The sequence below is a fragment of the Danio rerio genome, chromosome 4, assembly GCF_052040795.2.
Source record: "Danio rerio strain M-AB ecotype USA chromosome 4, GRCz13ab, whole genome shotgun sequence".
Lineage (NCBI taxonomy): Eukaryota > Metazoa > Chordata > Actinopteri > Cypriniformes > Danionidae > Danio > Danio rerio.
Window position 1 is genome coordinate 72,106,251 of NC_141024.2, and position 16,262 is coordinate 72,122,512.

Genomic DNA, 16,262 nt, shown 5'->3' on the forward strand with positions numbered 1-16,262 from the left:
TCAGCTCCTGCGGCGAGAGCGTCAAAACTCGCTACATTGATCTCATATTTAAAGGAGCCGTTGCAGCATATCAGTTACATTCCTGCATAAGACATGTTTCTAGCGTGAAAATGTTGCGCACTTCTTATCAAATTCATACAACAATGGAAGATCAAGTTGCGTGTGGTGTGGCTTTGCTCTATTTATCCAATATGTGTCCATATGTCTGAAATATCCTGAAGCAGCAGTAACGTTTTGTACTGTCACATCGCGTGAGATTCACGCTTTTTTAAGATAAATATATAACATTAATGAACATCAGTAACTCGCCAGTAACTTATTTAAAGTATGTTCCTGTAGGAAAAAAATTAGAAATAATTAGAAATCCGGCGACCGCAATAATCAAACCCTTGGGAACAACTGTGGTCGGAACCAAAGTTCACAGGTTTGTGTTCTCTGAACTGCTATCAAGCGGTGGACGTCTTCATTCTGATTGCTTGCCGCAGAACCGCGTCATAGCTCATTACCATAAAGTTGACTTCATTTCAACTCTCCTCTACGCTCACGCCGGCGAAGACGCGCCGTGCTGCTCCTCGCCGCTTATCGCCGCCGGCTCTCATTGAAAATGAATGACTTCCGGCTACTTTGACGCTGTCGCCGCTTTCTGTGTGAACGTACGGTAACACTGTGGGTCGAAAAGAGCAAGAGAGGCAGAAAAGGCAGGCATCGGCGTCATTATGGCAAAATATTGAACATATGTTCAAAAAGACTGCCAAACAGGGTACGGCTAAAGTTACTTACTTCCTAACAGATGAAAATCTGCACCTATCCATGAGGTTCTAGGCTAACCGGCTGCATTAGCCGGGGCGTCCTGTATATTCATTGACTTGTGCAGTACATGACCATCATCAGCATCTCAATTCCTCGAAAGGTCGAGAGGTCAATCCTCTTTGCATCAAAAAAACGAATAAACGAATATGCGAGGTGTTTGTAGGTTAGGCAGTTTTCTCTTCTGGCTGCCGTTATCGGTCTCTATTTTTGTTTTTGTTTTTCTAAAGTCTTGAAAACACTATCACGGAGTGTTTCTTCTTTTATTTGAGCGAACAGAAATACAAAAATCTATAACTGTTATACTCTCGCAATCCCTGCTCTCTACGTTTACCAAGTATGACGACTTCTACTGAGAAACCTAAAAATGTGAGAAGGGTCCATTGTACTAATGTAAATTAATAAACGATGTGAGTTTTTCGAACCACCGAGGATGTTCTAGTAACTCCTAAAACAAAATCAAGACTTCACACCAAGCATGAACACAATAAATATAAATATGTAAGGATAAATATATTTGTTTTTGTTTACATAATTGGTCAATATCCCTTGTAACCAGCAGGTGTCCTCAGTGAGCTGCTACCGAGACATCATTAACCAGAAATGACCTCTAAACGGCTGCGCTTGTATTTGTAAACAGTTGACTACATCACAAACTCTGTGGATGGATCAGTATTGTGAACAACTTCGATGAAAACATAGAGATTAACACTTTCGCATGTCGAGATGTACATGATATGTACATCTCAAGAGCTGCTTGACGGGGACACACGACGCGTCAAGCAACTAAAGGAGGCAGAGCTTGAAGGTAAACAAACAACGGCTCATCATAAGCCTCCTATCGATAATTATTTACACAGTTGGCATCAAGAAGAAACGTATAAACGCTATCTGACTAACATTCAAAGGCTTTTATTCTCATAAACCGCGCGGACGTGAATGCGTCTGACTGTTCTGATTGGCTAAGGTAGACGTCTCACGTCAGCACGTTCTAGACGTGCACGCGCTCTTTCCGGCAATCTTCCTTCTCACAATGAGCAGCATTCCAGCAAATTACCGGTAATGTTCCAACTTCTCTTGCCGGAAAATAGCCAGAACGAATTTACCGGTATTTTCAAAAAGGGCTTCAGCGGCTTCGTCACATTACAGGACTACACAATATCATTATGTTATTTACACAGTAGCCTAGGTAAATCTACAATTACATCCCTGAAAGACGTCCGACGATGGACGATGGAGACAGCGCCACCCCTCAAAAAAAACAAAACGTTGGATTTACGCAAATTACAGGCGTCGCCCGATTGAGCACGGAAAATACGTAGTTACATGGAAGAATCACATCCTTGCTTTATAAAAGTGCCAAACAGGACCCCAAGGCCACCTATTCTGCCTCTTTTTACAAGATGTAAAGTAAGTCTCTGATGTCCCTCGAGTGTTTATGTGAAGTTTCAGCTCAAAATACCACCCCTAATAATGTTTTATATCTCTCTAAAACGGACCCTTTAAGGCTGTGATCCAATCGAAGTGAATTGTGGCATTTCGGTGACTGTCGCTTTAAATTCAAATGAGAGTGTGCTCTTTTCAAAAGAAGGCGGAGCTATGCGGCAGATTCAGAACTCTAATGTCGGACGGCTGCTTCTCACTCGGGGCGGTCTATGCTAATAAAAGAGAAATGGTCACTAGTGGGCGGGGCTTTCCCCCTCTGATGATGCGTACAAAGGGAGAACGTCAATCAAAGTGTTTCTGCAGACGGTCTGATTATAAACAATAGAATTATTAAATGTTTTTAATTATATGCTGGTTATATTCACACACTTTTTCCACACGACTGTGTTTAAACCCCTTATACAAGTGATTTTGGCATAATAGGCCCCCTTTAAATAGTCAATAAACCTAAAAAGCCAAATAATCACTTAAATTAGGTCGCACCGTTCCTGCAGGCCGGCGACAGGCTTCATCCTGAATGGAGAATGCGTGCAGGAGACACTGGGTTTCAGTTCAGCTGCTGGGGGGCCAGACGGGCACTGGGGCTCTGACGTGGTCCCGCTGGAGGGGGTCTGATGGATGCTGATGTTGCAGGATGGGGCGTTGGTGCTGCTGGGAAAATAGGTGGCACTGGGTTTGGATGTCCGGCTGGCCTGGACCATGCTGTTCTTGAGGGTCAGAGGGGGCTGTGCGCCGTGAACAGGAACTGGTGCCAGATGGACGTCCCGGCTGGGCGGGGACGGGTCCTTCAGCTGCTGATCCAAGACTTCCTTCTCCTTCAGTCGGTAAAGCACCTGAGGAACAGAAATATTACAGCGCAAGTCATGAGTTAAATCTCATGATAGGACTCAAGATTTGAGATTCTTCCTTGTTAATGGTGAATTGGTGGATTTACTCTCCTCTGTTCAAGTAGTAAAGGGATAGCTCAACCGTAAATCAATATTCACTCCCTTTTTACTTTTCCTCAGACTGAATTTTCAGCATGGGATGAACAGTCTCTAAAGGTTTATAATCAAGTTGACTTAATTTTTTGAAGTCCACAAGTTTGCTTACAGTGTATTTACACTTAACAGAAGCTCAGATTTGGGTTTTGAATGCATCTGCACATGAGCTAAAAATAAAGATTAACTAAAGAGAAAGTGTTTCGTTGTTCACAAATATGATTAGATCAACCGACAGATCTAAAAATCAACCTAACAGTTACAACTTATATCAGATTTACTCACGTTTTTTAAAGTAAAGTAACGAATCGCTTATATGATGTGCATTTATCCCACTTCAGACGTGTACGTTTCTTCAGTACAATTTATCCAGAATATGTTTTGCGCAGCGGATGCCTTTCCAGCCGCAACCCATCACTGGGAAACACCCGTACACTCTTGCATACACCCAGGGAAACACACATGAACACAGGGAGAACATACAAACTCAACACAGCATTGGCAACCAACCAAGTCAGGACTCGAACCAGTGACCTTCTTGCTTTGAGGTGACAGCGCTACCCACTGCACCACTGTGTCACCCTTGTTTTGTTATATTTATATTCATTCATTCATTCATTCATTCATTTTCTTGTCGGCTTAGTCCCTTTATTAATCCGGGGTCGCCACAGCGGAATGAACCGCCAACTTTTTTTAACAAGTTTTTACGCAGCGGATGCCCTTCCAGCCGCAAAACATCTCCGGGAAACATCCACACACACACACACACATACACTACGGACAATTTAGCCTACCCAATTCACCTGTACCGCATGTCTTTGGACTGTGGGGGAAACCAGAGCACCCGTAGAAAACCCACGCGAACGCAGGGAGAACATGCAAACTCCAAACAGAAGTTCGAGGTTCGAACCAGCGACCTTCTTGCTGTGAGGCGACAGCACTACCTACTGCACCACTGCTTTGCCCTATGTTTATATAGTTATGTTATATCATATTGTAAACATTATATTATATGCCTTTGTCCAACGCCACTTACAATTAAGAAGGCATTCAGTGATTCAAGAGAGAAGAGTTGTTTTACAGGTGGTATGTCAAGCCCACTCACCTTTATGAGGCACATTTCATCAATGCACAATGATTTATTAATGTTTTTGAGATATGGAGTGATTGTACGAAAGTGTTTGGTGCAAATATGCAAAACAAGTGCCAGAGAGATGAAAGAGTGTGTTTTCTACGGCTGGTTTGTGAAGCCTGCTCACAGCCGTTGGCGTGAAGCTCTAAATTGAGCTCAGGTAAATTCTGTTTCCTCTGATCATTCCTGAGATGTTTCAGCAGCTTCATTGGAGTTCACCTGTGGTCAATTCAGTTGATTGGACAGGATCTGAAAAGGCGTACACCTGTCTATATAAGCTCCCAGGGTTGACAGTGCATGTCAAAGCACAAACCAAGCATGAAGGCAAAGGAATTGTCTCTCGGCACAAGGCTGGGGAAGGTTACAGAAAAATTTCTGCTGCTCTGAAAGTTCTAATGAGCACAGCGGCCTCCATCATCCTTAAGTGGAAGATGTTTGGAAACACCAGGACTCTTCCTAGAGCTGGTCGGCCATCTAAGCTGAGTTATCGGTTGAGAAGGGCCTTAGTCAGGGAGTTGATCAATAACCCAATGGTCACTCAGTCTGAGCTCCAGTGTTCTTCTGGGGAGAGAGGAGAACCTTACAGAAGGACAACCATCTGTGCAGCAATCCACCAACCAGGCCTGTATGGTAGAGTGGCCAGATGGAAGACACTCCCTGCTTGGAATTTGCCAAAATGCATCTGAAGGACTCTCAGACCATAAGAAACTAAATTCTCTGGCAGTGGCGTAGCGGACGGGCCCCGCGTGATTAGGGGGCCCTGCGTCGTCGCAATTTTCAATAATTGTAAATCCGGAAACCGCAAAGTTCACAGGTCTGTGTTCTCTGAACTCCTCTTAAGCGGTGGACGTCTTCATTCTGATTGCTTGCCGCCGAACCGCATCATAGCTCATGCCATAAAGTTGACTTGATATCAACTCTCCTCAACGCCCACACTGGAGAAGGCGCGCCGTGCTGTTTCTCGCCACCGGTTCTTATTGAAATGAATGACTTCTAGCTACTTTGACGCTCTCGCTGCTTTAGGTTTGTGATCGCTTCTCAGTTTGTGAAGGCTTCCCCACGTTGTCGTTCCACCCCGCCCCCTTTCCCGCTCCTTAGTTTGTGATAGCTCCTCATTTTGTGATCGCTCCTCAGTTTGTGAAGGCTTCCCCGCATTGTTGCCCCCCCCCCACCCCCTCACCCCACCCCTATCATCAGGGGGCCCCGTCAGTGATCCCTGCAGGGGGGCCTCCACCTTTTGCGCTACGCCACTGTTCTCTGGTCCTGATGAGACTAAAATTGAACTCTTTGGAGTGAATACCAGACGTTACGTTTGGAGAAAACCAGGCACCACTCATCACCAGGCTAATAGCATCCCTACAGTGAAGCATGGTGGTGGCAGCATCATGCTGAGGGGATGTCTTTCAGCAGCAGGATCTGGAGGACTAGTCAAGATAGAGGGAAAGATGAATGCAGCAATGTACAGAGACATCCTGAATGAAGACCTGCTTCAGAGAGCTCCTGAGCTCAGACAGGGGCGACAGTTCATCTTCCAGCAGGACAATGAACCAACACACACCGCCAAAATATCAACAGAGTGGCTTCACAACAACTCGGTGAATGTCCTTGAGTGGCCCAGCCAGAGTCCAGACCTAAATCCTATCGAGCATCTCTGGAGAGATCTGAAAATGGCTGTACACCGTCACTTCCCATCCAACCTGATAGAGCTTGAGAGGAACTGCAAAGAGGAAATTCCCAAAGACAGGTGTGTCAAGCTTGTGGTAAAAAGACTTGAGGCTGTAATCGCTGCCGAAGGTGCATCAACAAAGTATTGAGCAAAGGCTCCATTTTGGAAAAAAGGCTGTAACATTAACAAATGTGGAAAAAGTGAAGCGCTATCAATACTTTCCAGATGCACCGTACAACATTTGATAAGATATTTGTTAGGGATGCACCGGTATGGATTTTTTGGCCGATACCGATAACCGATAATTCTTAAGACTTGGAGGCCGATAGCCGATATATATAGGCCGATAATTATAAATAATTCAAAATGTTTTATTTTTATACAGCAAACTTCATAAAAGCTGAAACTCCACTCTTTTGAACTGAATAGCCTATACTCAAAGCAAAAAAGCTATGATTTTAAAATTGCAAGGTGATTATAGACCTATATTCACGATTTCACACAAAGAAGCATGCAAAAAATACATTATTTCATTTTCTTCATAGCAAATTAACATGCAAATTGACTGTGGCATAAAAATTAAGAAGGTCAAATAACAAAATGGGATTTAATCAACAAGCAAGTTAAATATATTTTAAACAAAATGAAAATGAAAGAGCTAAGGACTAAAACCAGCTCAAATGTTCTTGAATAAAACGTGTTACAGTAATGTACATGTGTACAAATATGTCTTGTCTGAAAAAGCCTTTTTTTAGAGGTGTTTTGACAGTTCAGAGCCACAGTGCAAGTGATAAGCTAGATACAGAATGTATTATTTTAGAAAATGCGACATAAATTCATTGTATATGGCGTTTTAGATTCTTTTGAACACGTAGCATCAACGCTTCTGTGTTCGTTCTTGCTGTCAATCACGGGGAAAATTCTCGATGAAAAGTTTATGATAAACCACTGTGAGGGTGCAGATTTGCCCTCGGATTTTGATACAAACCTGATCATTTGAGCTCAGATGACTTTATGACAAACACAGAGCAGAATATAAAGACAGAACGTGTGGCCCGTATGCTGGATTCAGTGACCGGTGCACCCAGGCTCTCCCATGTTGATCTGTGAAGGCTCAAGATCTATGTGTGTGTGAAGGCTGTCAGATCTATGTGAATGTGTGCGCGCGCGCGGTGAAAGCTCTCACTCGCGCTTGTTATAATCCATATGAATATTCCGATCAAACTGAATACAATCTTACATCAACAACACATGGGAACCAACGCGTTGATAATAACAAACAATTATATTAGATTAAAAACCTTCTGTAAAGTTTTTGTTTAGCGCGTCACGTGTGCTGTCAGTTTGGTGTGTGTGTGTGTATGTGTGTGTGTGTGTGTGAAGCGAAGAGGGAGAGACACAAAAGAGGTGCGCTTTTTTCGCAATGAGACCAAATTACACGGGTCTTCGTTCATTCCCCGGCTGCAACTAAAAGAGTTCACCCCGAAACTAATGTTATTCGGCCCTGGAGTAATAAGTAAATCTCCCTGCTATCTCTAACACAACAAAGAGACAGAGCAGGAAAGGCTTTCATATGTAATATTTTTTCCTGAGGCGATTTGAAGCAAAATACACAATGGCACTCAATCAAACATATCTACAATGATAAGGAACATGGTTACTTACTGAGTTATTAATGCACAGCAATACCACGTGAAGAAATGACAGACTTTGAAGGAATAATCAGTGTGTGGAGAGATCCATAAACAAGTCTGAACATGTTCCGCCCACGCGTGCGTGGCAACAATTACGTAATTTATCGGCTTAAAGATATCGGCCAAATTTAGACATCGGATCGATAACGATAATCTTAAAAATAGCATTTATCGGCCGATAACGATATGGCCTCCGATATATCGTGCATCCCTAATATTTGTACTGTTTTAGTGTATAAAAGCCTAACTAAGGCCTACATTGCTCTTTGGCTAAAAGTCTATATGTGAAACATGGTCTGCTTTAAACTATAGCAATGTTATATTGCATTGACCCTGTTAAATAAACCTTCTAATAAATAAATACATATGATACTGCTCATTCACACACAAATTAAACTAAAACTAACAAAATCACCAATGAAACTAACAAAGAGGAAGATTTCAGAGCAATACTGAAGGGCAAATGAATCTCGAATAAGCTTGATCTGACAAGAGTCTGAAGTGTAGTTTCAGTCTCAGTGTGCTGCTTTTGGCTGACAGGGGTGGACGGTGGCTCTTCCGCTGAGTTTCTGATGTCTTTCTCTCAGCTATTTGTGTCAACAGTTAACTGCAGGACGTTTCGTCACACTGCGAGAACGGCACAACACTTCCTCATCTAACAGTTTCCCCATAAACCGCCAATAGCTGATACTCCTACACTCAGACTCAGCGGTTGAGCTCAGCTCGGTCCAGTGACCCATTTAGTATACGTAGAAAACAAGATGAAAATGATACCGCTTGATCCACCACCGTTCATAATAACGCAATATATTTAATATATATATATATTGCTAAATGGTTTTTATTACTAAATTATCACCTACAAAGTAGTATTTTAAGAAGATAGTTCACTCAAAAATGAACATTTTGTTATCGTTTTCCAATCCTCATTAGCTAAAGATGTGTATTAGACTTAAACTAAACGGCCACTTTATTAGGTACACCTGTCCAACTGCTTGTTAACGCAAATTTCTAATCAGCCAATCACATGGCAGCGACTCAATGCATTTAGGCGTGCAGACATGACCAAGACGATCTGCTGCAGTTCAAACCGAGCATCGGAATGGGGAGGAAGATTTAAGTGACTTTGAATGTGGCACGGTTGTTGGTGCCAGACGGGCTGATCTGAGTATTTCAGAAACTGCTGGGATCTTCACGCACAACCCTCTCTAGGGTTTACAGAGAATGGCCTGAAAAAGAGGAAATATCCAGTGAGCGGCAGTTCTGTGGGCGCGAATGCCTTGTCGATGTCAGAGGTCAGAGGAGAATGGCCAGACTGGTTCCAGCTGATAGAAAGGCAACAGCAACGCAAAGAAGCACTCGCTGCAACCGAGGTCTGCAGAAGAGCATCTCTGAACACACAACAGTGTACACAGTAGGAGAAGCCACTGTGGGCCCTTTTTCTTTTTTAATAAACGACTTAGAAATAGTAATAGTAATCATAATAATAGCAAAAATAATAGTAATCATAATAATAACAATAATAATAGTAAAAATAATAGTAAAATAATAATACTAGTAATAATAATAATAATAATAATAATTGTAATAATGATAGTAATAATGATAATATTAGTAGTAATAAAAATAATAATAGTAATAATAATAATAAAAGTAATAAAATAATAACAATAATAAAAGTAATAATATAATAATAACAGTAATAATAATAATAGTAATAAATAATAATAATAATAATATTATAGTAATAATAATAATAATAGTAATAATAAAATATTAGTAATAGTAGTAGTAGTAATAATAATAATAATAATAGTAATAATATTAATAGTAATAATAATAATAGTAGTAATAATAATAGTAGTAGTAGTAGTAGTAGTAATAATAGTAATAATAGTAATAATATTAATAGTAATAACAGTAGTAATAATAATAAATAAAATAATAATAATAATAATAGTAATAATAACAATAGTAATAATAATAGTAGTAATAATAATAATAATAGTAGTAATAATAGTAGTAGTAGTAATAATAATAATAATAATAATAATAATATAATAACAGTAATAAAAATAATAATAATAGTAATACATAATAATAATAATATCAATAAAAATAACAATAATAATAACAGTAATAACAACAGTGTACACAGTAGGAGAAGCCACAGTGGGCCTTTTTTCTTATTTAATAAACGACTTAGTAAAAGTAATAGTAATCATAGTAATAGTCAAAATAATAGTAAAATAATACTAGTAATAATAATAATAATAATAATAATAATAATAATAATAATAATAATTGTAAAAATGATAGTAATAATAATAATAATAGTTGTAGTAATAAAAATATTAATAATAATAATAACAGTAATAAAATAATAACAATAATAAAAGTAATAATATAATAATAACAGTAACAATAATAATAATAATTGTAATAATGATAGTAATAATAATAGTAGTAGTATTAAAAATAATAATGGTAATAATAATAATAATAACAACAGTAATAAAATAATAACAATAATAAAAGTAATAATATAATAATAACAGTAATAAATAATAATAATTATAATAATAATAATAATAATAGTAGTAGTATAATAGTAATAATAATAATAATAGTAATAATAAAATATTAGTAATAGTAGTAGTAATAATAATAATATTATTAATAGTAATAACAGCAGTAATAATAATAATAAATAAAAAAATAATAGTAGTAGTAGTAGTAATAATAATAATAATAATAGTAATAATAATAGTAGTAGTAGTAATAATAATAATATAACAGTAATAAAAATAATAATAATAGTAATACATAATAATAATAATAATAATAATAATAATAATAGCAATAAAAAATAACAATAATAATAACAGTAATAACAACAGTGTACACAGTAGAAGAAGCCACTGTGGGCCTTTTTTCTTATTTAATAAACGACTTGCGCCTCAGAAGACGAAACACACTGAAAAGTTCTGCAGTTTGTTGATAGATGTTGAGGATTGCGCCACAAGCCCTCGCGCCTTGGTCCTCAAAGAGACAGGACTACATTCAAACATGCGCATCTGTTCACACGTGATACCTGGCAGACCAGGCTGTGGATTAAAGCTAGTAATATTGTAAATAAGGTTCAGCTTCTTACACAGAGTGACCGATTTGCTTCATAAGACCTCAGTGTGTCATCAGAAGCCACGACTATTGATTTGGACTCATTAATATGCATTTATTTTTAACATAAAAAGCCTGTCATCATTCAAGAACCACGGATTCGGCTCAAAATGTTGTTCAACTGAGGAAAAAAAGGCACCTACATCTATAATAAATTAACAGGAAATTGTCATTTTTGTGTGAACTAACCCCTAAAGTTTGTATCTCAACACTTAATTTCCGTTATTGCGCTCTGGTGTGGTTTCGGGATTTTTGTAACAGCATCTCAGCTGATCGCCAGTCTCGATTCACACCTACTGTGCGTCTGCTCTCATTATCGCACTTCAGAAATCCTATTAAATAATCTAGATTTGAGTGAGTGTGATGGTTAGAAATGTCCTGATTGACCCATTCAACTCAGATTGAATGCACACGCTACTAAATTAAATCAATCGTTCACCCAAAGATGAAAATTCTTGTTCTGAAGCTGTTTCCGCTTCTGATGAACACAAAGGAAGATATTTTCAAGAACTGGCAACCATTCATTAACGTAGTACCTGTTTTTTTTTCTATTATTGAAGTCAATGGTTTCAACATTCTTCAAAATATCTTCTAAATAAAGCTTATATTTTCTTTTTCAGGTGAACTGTCTCTTTAAGAATGCGCCATGTTTGACCAATCAGAATTGAGCAAGATTAGAAAGGGGGGTAAATGACTGTGTTATGTTGAAATATGGTGGTTTTGTCAGTAAAAGTGGTTTCCGTTGACGTGAGGAGCGGTGTTTTGCTTAAGCTGAGGATGACCACTAAAAGTGTGTGTGTGTGTTTTGCTAAGATGATAAAATGAGTTGATAATAACTCTCGGCCTGCAGAGAGAGAGACGAGAGAGATCATGATGTCACTCGCTATTAGTTCTTACAGAAGAAAATTACGCATCACTTTTTTTTTTCCGGGAATGGGATTTTATCATTGTTTTACGTTGTATGATGGTTTTGTTTTCCTTTGATAAAATAAATATCTATGGTTAATAATACATTTATTGAAAGGGTTGAATTAAAACATTGAAATCTGAAATCTTAAATCTCCTTGACCAGGTCTCACTGGAAGAAGAGATCTCTGTCTGTCTTAATGTGATCTCCTGGCTAAAAAAAGGAAATAAAGGAAATAATAATAATAATAATAATAATAATAATAATAATAATAATAATATTAATAATAGTGATAATAATAATAATAATAATAATAATAATATTATTATAATTATAATAGTAAAAATATTTTAATAGTAATATTAATAATAATAATAATAATAGTGATAACAATAATAATAACAATAGTAATAATAAGAGTAATAATAATAATAATAATAATAATAATAATAGTGATAACAATAATAATAACAATAGTAATAATAAGAGTAATAATAATAATAATAATCTTATAATTATAATAGTAAAAATATTTTAATAGTAACATTAATAATAATAATAATAATAATAATAATAATAATAATAATAATAGTGATAACACTAATAATAACAATAGTAATAATAAGAGTAATAGTAGTAATAATAATAATAATAATAATAATAATAATAACAATAATATCAATAATATTATAATTATAATAGTAAAAATATTTTAATAGTAATATTAATAATAATAATAATAATAATAGTGATAACAACAATAATATTAGTAATAATAATTATAATACTAGTAATAATAATAATAATAATAGGAATAATTATAATAGCAATAATAACAATATTAATAATAATAGTAACAATAATATTAATAATATTAGTAATCATAATAATAGCAAAAATAATAGTAATAATGATAATAATAATAGTAAAAATAATAGTAAAATAATAATACTAGTAATAATAATAATAATAATAATAATTGTAATAATTATAGTAATAAAAATAATAATAGTAATAATAATAATAATTGTAATAATGATAGTAATAAAAATCATAATAATAAATAATAATAATAATAATAATTATAATAATAATAATAACAGTAATAAAATAAAAATAAAAGTAATAATATAATAATAACTGTAATAATAATAATAATAATAGTAATAAATAATAATAATAATAATAGTAATAATAATAGCAGTAGTAGTAGTAATAATAGTAATAATAATAACAACAACAACAACAACAACAATAATAATAATAGTAATAAAAGTAGTGATAATAATAAAAAATAATAATAGTAATAATAATAGCATTAATATTAATAGTAATAATAATAGTAGAAATAATAATAACAATAATAATAATAATAATAATAATAATATAACAGTAATAAAAATAATAATAGTAGAAATACATAATAATAATAATAATAATAGTAATAAAAAATAACAATAATAATAACAGTAATAATAATAAAAATAATAACAATAGTAGTAGTAGTAATAATAACAATAATAACAATAATAATAATAATAATAATAATAATAATAATAATAGTAATAATAATAATAATAAACATAATAATAATAATAGTAATAATAATATTAATAGAAATAATAATAGTAATAAAAAATAATAATAGTAGTAATAATAATAATAATAATACTAATAATAGTAATAATAATAAAACAACAATAAATGAATGAATAAATCAATAAATGAAAACCCCATCAATAAATAAATGGCTCTAAAGTGTGTTTTTTGTCGTCTTTTTTACAGGTTGATTACAAACATGATTGAAAAGAAAAGGACATTTAAAATCTGCTCATTTCATCACAATGAACTAAGAAAATAACGTAACAAAACTGAGCAAACTAGTATTACTCTCTCATTGTGCTTGCTTAAAATAGCAAAGGTTGTTGTTTTTGCACATATTTATAAATATTTATCACACATTTACATATTTATCATACTAAATTGTACGAATAAGATCGAACGAATTCCTATTAATTAGCCACTAAGTCAAAAAGTTACGAATTGCCGTGAGACTGCGTTGATATAAACGCAAACAGGAAGTGAAGAGACTTTCAACCAGCTAAAATAGATTCTGAAGACAGTCACTAAACATTCATTCACTTTCTTTTCGGCTTCGTCCCTTTATTTTTTTAGAGGTTGCCACAGCGGAATGAACCGCCAATTTATCCAGCATATGTTTTACACACCGGATGCTCTTCCAGCCGCAAACCAGCACTGGGAAACACCCATGAAGGTGAAGGTGGATCAGAGTTACAGCTCTCCTGTCCTACATCTAAAAAACACCACACAATTCCTTCATGTTGTCAAGTTTTACACATTTAAGTTGTGTTGTTTAGACTCATATTAAATAAATAGTTTAAACATGCGGCAAAAGTCATTTTCCCGAGCGTACGCAGCATCACAATGCTAACGCTTCAGCCTCTGTCATTGCGAGCGGCTCACAGCTTAGCATGCTAATTATTCCTTAAGCCCTTCAGTCCATCAGATAGAGAGCGGGTGCTCTGAGGACAGGCTGCGAGGTCACCTCCTGACTTAAGACCGCTTTGAAACATCAAGAGCAACTGTCCACCAATCAGAGCGCAGGGTCAGGTGTGACCAAGATGGCAGCGCTGATCCCTTTAAAGGGCTAAAACCGCCAGAGGAAACCATGCAGCTTCCTCTGCCACAACACATCCGTTCAGCAATGACTCTTTCTCTCGCTGCCTCATATCCTGTGTGTCGGCTTCTGCTCGAGTCTTTCTTACAATTACTAAAACAGTGCGTATCGTCTGGGTGTTGAACGTTAATGAACCTAAAGTGGCTCCACACGTGTAGGTGCAAATGTGGCCCAGTTATCTTAAGACATATGTGGGCCACTATATTCGGCACAGTCAACTCTGGCTGATTTAGGAAGTGTTGCAAATGCTTTTTGTTTTGCTGATTTTTGCAGCCAGTTAGAACTTTAAAGTTCATATTATATTAACTTTGTAAACTTGCAGGCCAATTTTAATAAAATAGAAAAAATTATATAATAAGTAAATAAATATGAATCAAATGGTGTACAATTTAACAATAATATGAATTAGTAAATTATTAATATTAATAATGATAATAACAATAACAGTAATATATATATATATATATATATATATATATATATATATATATATATATATATATATATATATATATATATATACATATATATATATATATATATATATATATATATATATATATATACATATATATATATATATATATATATATATATATATATATATATATATATATATATATATATATATATATACTGTACATATATATATATATATATATATACTGTACATATATATATATATATACTGTACATATATATATATATATATATATATATATATATATATATATATATACTGTACACATATATATATATATATAAATATATATATATATATATATATATATATATATATATATATATACTGTACATATATATATATATATATATATATATATATATATATATATATATATATATATATATATATATATATATATATACTGTACATACATATATATATATATATATATATATATATATATATATATATATATATATATATATATATATATATATATATATATATATATATATATATATATATATACAGGGGCGCAACTCAAGTTTTGCGCCCCCCCCCCCCCATATTAATTTCCTCATCAACATGTCAATGTTCTGAACGCAACTGAAATAGTATGAAGTAGTAAAAGTATAATTACATGAGGCTGTTCCCATGCTGATACACTTCCGGTGACCTGTTATTGTGAACTTTTTTCCATTTTATACGGTTCCTTATTCAGCATCGATGTTGTAATGTCATTAAAATACATTCAGTTAAATAAACGTTAGCATTTATTTAGTTGCTCAAGCGTAAAACGAGACAAAAAGCCGTTTGCTCGCACGCGCCCGTCAGAATCGGCAGGCTAACGCAGAAGCGCCATTGAATATACTGGGGTAAAATAAATGCTCATATCATAAAGATATGGGGGGGGGGGGAATGTAGTTTAATGCAGTGCTTCTTGTACAATCTGAGACCCACTTTAAATCGGATATCACTCAGCTAGTGGAGATCGCTGATTTTTAAAGAAAACAGACCTTAAACGCACCGGATTTTGCATTGGCATTCAATTCGCTGGAAGCGCTTAACCCAGGTTACTGGCAAATTAAAAGTCCTATTAGCATGCTTCGGCATATACCCCATTCCATTTTCCTCACCAAATGATTATACATTATATATATATATATATATATATATATATATATATATATATATATATATATATATATATATATAAAATGCAGGATAAACATTTTTAACCAAAAATATGTATTTATTTTGTTTAATATGTACAATAATATGTATAG

The 16,262-nt window shown here is 34.5% G+C and overlaps 1 protein-coding gene across 4 annotated transcripts in view; it reads right to left on the reverse strand.

Moving 5' to 3' along the window:
• Positions 1-16,262, reverse strand: part of ptprr (protein tyrosine phosphatase receptor type R) — an 87,313-nt gene that overhangs the window by 33,528 nt on the left and 37,523 nt on the right. For all 4 annotated transcript variants that reach the window (XR_015484038.2, XM_087249925.2, XM_087249926.2 and 1 more), the window contains exon 5: positions 2,737-3,086. Coding sequence is in view for 3 of the 4 variants with exons in the window: in XM_087249925.2 (XP_087106051.2) it covers positions 2,737-3,086 (350 nt within the window). In the remaining variant the exon portion in view is untranslated. The remainder of the gene's footprint in view (positions 1-2,736; positions 3,087-16,262) is intronic.